At 55.0% G+C, this 7222-nt stretch overlaps 1 protein-coding gene across 2 annotated transcripts; it reads right to left on the bottom strand.

The window, feature by feature from the left end:
- Positions 1-726: 726 nt before the first annotated feature.
- Positions 727-6071, bottom strand: PIM1 (Pim-1 proto-oncogene, serine/threonine kinase). Of its 2 annotated transcripts, XM_045866814.3 has the most exons (6): positions 5567-6071; positions 5351-5457; positions 5193-5243; positions 4735-5101; positions 2989-3165; positions 727-2227 (listed from the first exon to the last, which is right to left on the bottom strand). In XM_045866814.3, the coding sequence occupies exons 1-6, from the start codon at positions 5646-5648 to the stop codon at positions 2070-2072; spliced, it is 942 nt and encodes a 313-aa protein (XP_045722770.1). In that variant the 5' UTR covers positions 5649-6071; the 3' UTR covers positions 727-2069. The 2 variants fall into 2 exon arrangements, with proteins under 2 accessions (XP_045722770.1, XP_064453616.1); XM_064597546.1 differs by lacking the exon at positions 2989-3165 and having other exon boundaries at positions 5567-5870.
- Positions 6072-7222: the final 1151 nt, after the last annotated feature.

Genomic DNA, 7222 nt, shown 5'->3' with positions numbered 1-7222 from the left:
GATCCCAGCACAAGCAGTAGGAAGACGGCAGAGCTAACATTTCATCTACTCCCATTCTAAGGTCTGTAAAGCAAATGGAGGGGGAAAACCCAGGTCTGCTTAGGTCAAAAACATTTCCACCCATCTATTAATGACCCAACCCCACACTAAAGGTGAAGGGAACTTGAATCGGGAACCGAGAGTAATACAGGTTATCTGGTTTCTCAGTAAGCTTTTAACATGTGTCGTGTCACATGTACGTGCCCAAAACGTCTTGCTGCTAGGAGAGACGACAGCAGGAAGCTTCGTCAGTTTAGCAATAGAGCTGTTGGCTATTTCTAGGTCAGCCCTGTCCAATAGAACTTTCCGCAGTGATGGCAATGTTCTCTAGTTCCACTGCCCCTAGTCATATAAGAGGCTCTCCCATGAAAGGTGCCCAGCGCAACCGGGGAACGGCCACACTTCCTGTTAGCGCAGCTCTAGAATTTGCATGGGGGCAACAGAGGTTGGAACCCGGGGGCCCAATTCTGTCCATCCAAGATTGCCCCCCACTCCTACCCTTGGGCCACATCTTTACTTCAGAAAGGTGGCTATCCCAGGAGACCTGTTGAAGGAAACCAGATTTGGGCTTTAAGTTCTGTAGGCGCTTCCCAAGTGTTCAGTAAATGAGCACACCTCTGCACGGACAACACTTAAGAGCCACAAGTTAAGACAAAAGGTTTTTATTCAAAAAACGCCAAGTATAAAAAAAAAAAAATAAGATCTCTTTTATTCCCCTGTACAGTATTTCACTCAGATAAAACCAGCAGGCTACATACTGCTCAAAACACAGCCCCAGAGAGGATCCGGAAGGCACACCATCCAGAATTGCTTTTCATATATCTATGCTATATACACCAGTCAGCGATGCCCACCCCCGCGCCCCACGGAACCCGCCCCCGCTTGGGGGAAGTCGGTGAGGGGCCCCCCCGCGGCTGTCAGGGAGCTGTAGCAGCTGTCCTGCCTGAGTCCCGTCACCCGTCACCCTAACAGAGCGAGCCCTCCCCGAAAGGTCCCCAAGTCAGAGGAGGAAAGGAGGAAAGAAAACTATGGCAGCAGCCGTGGAAGCTTGGAGCAGGAAGGGAACCAAATAAATAAATAAATAAATACATAACGTTGACCTCCAGGTTAGAATGCGCATCTTTTCCAAAAAAAAAAAAAAAAACCACCAAAAACAACAAAAAAAAAACAAAACAAAAACAGGTAAAATAACTTAAAGGCAAAATTAAAAAAGATTAGATCAACTACAATCCTTTTGTACACTACCATGCCAACTGTACACACATTTACAGTTTTTCTGTTGTATTTGCATTGTTTGTGCATTTTGTGTGTGTGTGTGTGAGGTCTTGGCTTTGAAACAGTTAAGTAAAAACCAAAAAGGAAGACCAGTTCACTCGGAGTTTTACTAGAGGAGGCAGAAAAAAAGGTCAGGTGGCTCAGCGTTTGGCCCTGTAGCCTCTTCCATGGCACCTTTCATATAAAGGATGGGGGGAGGGGGACAGGAGAGAAAAATAGGGAACCAAACCCAGGCAGATTTTTGGAGAAGCAGCAGGTAAAAGAGGCAAGTTCAAGTATTTCTCCCAGCACAGCCGGAGTCCCCACAGAAGGCACTCAGAAGAGTCGGAAGAGGTGACAGGGACTTAAAAATGGTGCTAGTCCTATCCCACCCCAACCCATTTTCCCCCTACCCGACCCATCGCGGCATTCAGCAGAACTCGTGATGAAGGGAACAGTTCCATGGCAGGGTTCTGACCCCCCCACCCCCACCCCCGGGAGTTTGCAGAGCCCAGCAATGCTGGACGTCTGTGAGAAGGAGAGAGCATCTACGGGGGGATTTGAGGCCTACGACACCTGGAGTGGAGTCTCTCCCCACCAACTGTTGGGAGGCAACCTCCAGGGGCCTGGGGTCTGGAATGAGTTGTAAATGTTCCTGTTATCAAGCACTGTCCTGCTTGGACGAGAAGTGTCACTGGTACTCGGGAAGCTGGAAACAGAAGCTTCCCCTCCCTCGAGGGTCTGACGGGGGAGGGGAGAACCTGCCAGAAAAGCTGCTATTTGCTGGGTCCTGGTGACAGGCTGTGCAGATGGATCTCAGCTGTTTCCTGGGGCAGGAGAACATCTTGCATCCATGGATGGTTCTGGATTTCTTCGAAGGATGGCCGATCTGATGGTCTTAGGGCCAAGCACCATCTAATGAGATGCTGACACTCTGCAGAAAACAAGACAGAGGTTATGTATGACTCAACTTGTTTTTGCAATGCAAAGGTCTTGCTAATTTGCTTCCCAGGGGCCCACAAGTCTGGGGTCCAAGAGAGACCAGGAACTTCTAGAACTCTTATTAATTCAATGGAAAGGTAATAAGATCTGGATCCTCCAATCTGCTTTCAGTTAAAAAAAAAAAAAAGCTCCCCTCTTAAACCTGTGGTTTTCAAACTTCAATAGCTGGGGCCTTTCCCACGACACCCACTCACTAGAAATAGGAAGAATGATGACAAGGGATTTTGATGAGACATCAGTGAGCATGATGAGGTGATTCAATTCACCTACAACTTACAAATATGAACACCACCCACAATGAGGTCACTGGAACCGCAATATTTAGAGAGTCTGCCTTAAGGGAGAAGGCTCAAAGAACCCTAAACTTCACTCCCTGGCAAAACAACCAGGAGTTGAGGGATAGGGACTGTTGGTACTTCAAAAAACACAACAAAAAACCTTTCATTGAAACGAGATGGGTCTCTTCTTAATATCCTCACACATGCTCTTTCTCTGACCTCTCAAAGAACGCATAGGTGCAAACCATTCAATTCCTGAGGGCCAGCGCTCCAGATTCATTGGCCTAGGACTGCTAAGCCAAGGGCTGTAGCATCCCCTGGAGAGGTGATGCTCTCCAGAATTCAGAGACTGTCCCCTGAGGACTAACTGCCTTGTGATTACTCCTTCTCCTCAACAGGGGGCTTCCCAAGTTACCTGAAGAGACCCTCTGCCTGAAGAAAACTTGGCCCCTGATGATCTCCTCATCGTGCTCAAAAGGAATATCTCCACAGACCATGTCATACAGCAGGATCCCCAGAGACCAGACAGCCGCCGACCTGCCGTGGTAGCGATGGTAGCGGATCCACTCTGGAGGACTATACACTCGGGTCCCTGGGAGCCGGGGGAACAGAAAAGGAGAACACACGTGTAGCAAAAATAAAACAAAGCAACTCACATACTCAGTGGTATACTGATTGACGACTCCTTAAAACAAAACAGAACACCCCTCTACTTCTCCCAGGACAGGAGCTGTGCTAACTTCATTTTCCCCGTAGGCTAAAAGGAGTGGATGAGTGGCTTATAGCATCTCTCCAACCCAAAGCTTACCCACCCACCTCCCTACTGGTCCAGACCATAAACCAAAATTCTTTATAAAACTGCTCCAAGAAACAAACAAACAGGGCTGGCCACAAACCCAAAGCCTGAGGCGTGTATTTGTTAGGACCACCCACAATGGGATGAAGGGATGAATGTCTACACACAATCAAGGGAGGTATCCCACAGACTATCCTTAAACTGCATTAAGGTGGCCCAGGTGCCTGGGTGAGATCTCCTCTCAGATACGATCCAGTCGAGGGCACTTACACAATATACTGTATCTTAAGTCAGGGTGCCCTTTAGGAGGCTTCCTCCCCACCCTATGCGTGCAGAAGCAGATACCCACACCCTCTCTCTTCCCCTCACTGGAAGGGTAGAGCTGCAGAGCGGGTTTCAGACCACGTGATTCCTGTTTACAAACTTTGGGTTGTAAAAAAAAAAAAAGTGGGGGCCATCCCGCTTGTGCTCACCAGGGGGCAGCAAAGACTCGGAGGAAAAAACAAGGGAGGACCCGGCCAGCCATTAACTGTTAAATACAAAAAAATGCAGCCCAACCCAGCGTCCTCCAAGGGCAAATAAACACAAACCACAAGCCCCAGTCACAAGTTTTGAAAGGCTGTCGTTTGTTAGGTTAAGCCGCTCAGATGACGACCCACCCTCCTTTGCTTTGATCTCAGGCTCTCTATTCCATCTTTTCTGAAAGAACCCGCTCCAAGCCCCTCCCTAGGATAGGTTGTTCATCCTCTCTGCAGAGACACCCAACTAATTTTCAAAACCGGCAAGAGATCTTATTTCACAACATTCATTCCCGACTCCCTCACCCCTCAACGCCAAAAAATAAATAAAAGAAAAAGCTCAACAAAAATATTTAGTGAAACTGTTTCTATTCCTTTATCCGTCCCTAGATCAAAGGGGAGAAAAACTGCAGCTCTACAAACTAACCTTACAGAAAACTCCTTTAGAACACAAAACAAAAATTACAAAACCGGCATCAATTTTCATCTCTCCCGCCCTCTCCCACCCCCCATCCTTTTACTGGCGGGGAAACTGGGTCAGACTTCAGAAATCTGGGCTACGGCCGGTTGCCCACAACCTCTTATTCATCGGGAAAGCTTGGAACCCACTGAATTCCACTTAAAAAATAAAATCATGCCAGAAACATGACAGGTTCAGCTGGCTGGAAATCTCCGGCTCTACTACGCTGGGAAGCTCTCCTTCGCCCCACCCCTGCTAGCATCGAGCCAGACGGCCCGATGACCTTTACAAAGGGCCGGAGAGGGAAGCCGGCCGAGGCCTCCAGGCAAGGCCAAGTCACCTGGGCAGATCCTCCCCCCCGGCAGCTCCCCCCCAGGCCTGGCTCACCGTCGAAGTCCGTGTAGACGGTGTCCTTGAGCAGCGCCCCCGACCCGAAGTCGATGAGCTTGAGCTCGCCGCGATTGAGGTCGATGAGGATGTTCTCGTCCTTGATGTCGCGGTGGAGCACCCCGCAACTGTGGCAGTGTCGCACAGCCTCCAGCACCTGCCAGAAGAAGCTGCGGGCCAGCTCCTCCTGCAGGGCCCCCCTTTCCGTGATAAAGTCGAAGAGGTCTTGCACCGGCTCGGGCCTCTCCAGGATCAAGACGAAACTGTCGGGCCTCTCGAACCAGTCCAAGAGCCTGATGACGCCGGAGAAGCCCGAGCTCACCTTCTTCAGCAGGACCACTTCCATGGGCACTCGGGTGCCATTGGGCTGCAGGGGCGAGGGGGCTGCCTTAGTGCGGGAGTCGGAGGGTGCCCCTCGTCCCACCCATCCTAGGGGTCGCTCCCTCCAGGGCACTCACCAGTTCTCCCCAGTCGGAAATCCGGTCCTTCTCCACGTGCTTGATGGCCACCTGAAACCCCCCCCCAAAGTCTCCATGAGATCCTCTCGCCAGGGCCAAAGCACACCCAGGCGCCCCCCTGCCCAGCGCGCCCTCCCCACGGCGGGGCGCCCACTCACCGGCAAGTTGTCGGCGACACGGATGCCTGAGTAGACCGAGCCAAAGCCGCCGCTGCCCAGTAGCGGGCCCACCTGGTACTGCGACTCCAGGGGCTCCTTCTCCTTGCCTAGGAAAGGGGAGGCACAGGGGACTCAGTGCCGGCCCGCGAACCCCCAGCTCTCACCCTAGGGGTCCAGCCGCCTCGCCACCTCGGGCTGAGGGGGGGGGGCGCTCACCGGGCGCCAGCTTGGTGGCGTGCAGGTCGTTGCAGGGCGCGGCGCGCAGGTGGGCAAGCGAGTTGATTTTGGACAAGAGCATCCCCACCTCCAGGGTGTCGGCGTAGGAACTGTGTCTGGAGGAGCTGCAGCAGGAGCTGGGGCTAGGGTTGTGCCGGTGGCTGTGCCTAAGGCTGGGGCTGAGGCTGCGGGTGGCGTTGCGGCTGCGGCTGCGGCTGGCGCGGAAGGCCGAGGGCGAGTCGGAGGACGACTGGGGGCGCTGCCGGGGCTGGCGGCTGGCGGACACGCCGGTGGGGTCAGGGAGCGCCGAGGGCGGCGGGGTGGGCGGCTCGTGGGGCTCGTGCGGCAGCGCCGCGGCACTGGGAGCTTGTAGCTGCTGCTGCTTCTGCCGGTCCCGCCGCCGCCGCCGCCGCCGCCGCTGCCGCCAAGTCCTCTCGGGCCTCCTCCGCCACCGCGGCCGCTGCAGCAGACGCCCGGCTCGCCCAGCCGCCAGGAGTAAAGGGGCGGAGCGCGCCGGCGGGGGGGGGGGGCGCGCGGGCGGGCGGGGATGGGGCGGGGCCTCTCCGGGAGGCCTAGGCGGGGAGCCGGGCTGCCGGGCCCGAGGAGGGAGGAGAGGGGGTGGGGAAGCGGCGGGACAGGGCGCCTCCCCTCGGCCCCCGCCCCGCGCGCTCAGTCGCCGCGCCCGGCCCCGCCCCCGCCGGCCCGTCTCCAGCCAACCAGAAGCCGACTGATCTGCATAACGCGGCGCGCCACGCCCACGCCCCGCCCCGCCTCCGCGGTCAGAATGGTCTCTACGCCTCCACGACGTGGCGGGAAGGAAAAGGCGCCAAAATGGAGGGGGAGGGGCGCGGGGCGTGAGTGGAGGCGGGAGCTGGGTGTCGAGCGGCGAGGGAGGAAGGATGGGGAGGGGCGTATCGATTCAAACCCAAACAATAACAAAGCCATCAAAGGCCGCCCGAGGCCGGCTCTGCGGCTCTCTGTTTCTCGGAGGTTTTTGGGTCAAGGGCTCGAGCTGGAGCATAACAAGTTACGCAGAGACGACGGGCGTCGGTGTGTCAGGCGGGGAGACCGGGCGGCCGGCGCGCCGGGGTGCGAGGGACTGGGCGGGGGGGAATGCCGACGAGGGTGGTCCTTCTGTGTGACTCAGACCCGAGACCTCCAAGTCGGCTTGGGCGTGTTCACGAGGCGCTGTGCGCTCGGGTTGGGTCCTCGGGGGTTGTGTGCTGGGGGCGCGTGGGGGGCGACGGATCTGCAAGATGTGAGTCACGGCGGTTTCACCGAGGGAGTGGAGGTGTCACAGGCCTGGAATAAAACTGGGGGAGAGCTCGGCGTATTCGGGGGAGGGGTCCAGATCCCGGTTCTGACAGCTGGTGAAAAAATCAGCCCCCAGATTCTCAAGCCGACGTTTATGTAAAAAATGCAGAAAAGTACCAGTGAATCCTGATTCCTAAGAAGTGGTGTGTTAAGAGTGCCCGGTAAAGAGGAATCACGAAACAAATGTTCGTATTATGATGCCAGATGCTGTCTCAGCCCCTTCTGTGAGGGCGGGAGAGAGAGGAAAATTCCTCCTGTAAAACGAGGGTGGGAGGGTGCGCTTGATTTAATCAGAGTTTTCACGTTGTATTCACCTTTTCATCAGCCTGTTATTACCAGTCT

Source organism: Mirounga angustirostris, unplaced genomic scaffold, assembly GCF_029215605.1.
Source record: "Mirounga angustirostris isolate CCGP_5_RB_7025 unplaced genomic scaffold, mMirAng1.0.hap1 SCAF_8, whole genome shotgun sequence".
Taxonomy (NCBI): Eukaryota; Metazoa; Chordata; class Mammalia; order Carnivora; family Phocidae; genus Mirounga; species Mirounga angustirostris.
Note: the sequence above shows the minus strand (reverse complement) of the source record. Positions and strands in the feature narration are given on the sequence as shown.

Excerpts from the sequence above, each read along its gene's own strand:
- PIM1 (XM_045866814.3), bottom strand. The coding sequence starts at position 5,648 with ATGCTCTTGTCCAAAATCAACTCGCTTGCCCACCTGCGCGCCGCGCCC. Across the intron at positions 5,458-5,566 it reads CGCCACCAAGCTGGCGCCCG|GCAAGGAGAAGGAGCCCCTG; the intron begins GTGAGCGCCCCC and ends CCCCTTTCCTAG. Across the intron at positions 2,228-2,988 it reads CAGGCAGAGGGTCTCTTCAG|AGTGTCAGCATCTCATTAGA; the intron begins GTAACTTGGGAA and ends TGTTTTCTGCAG.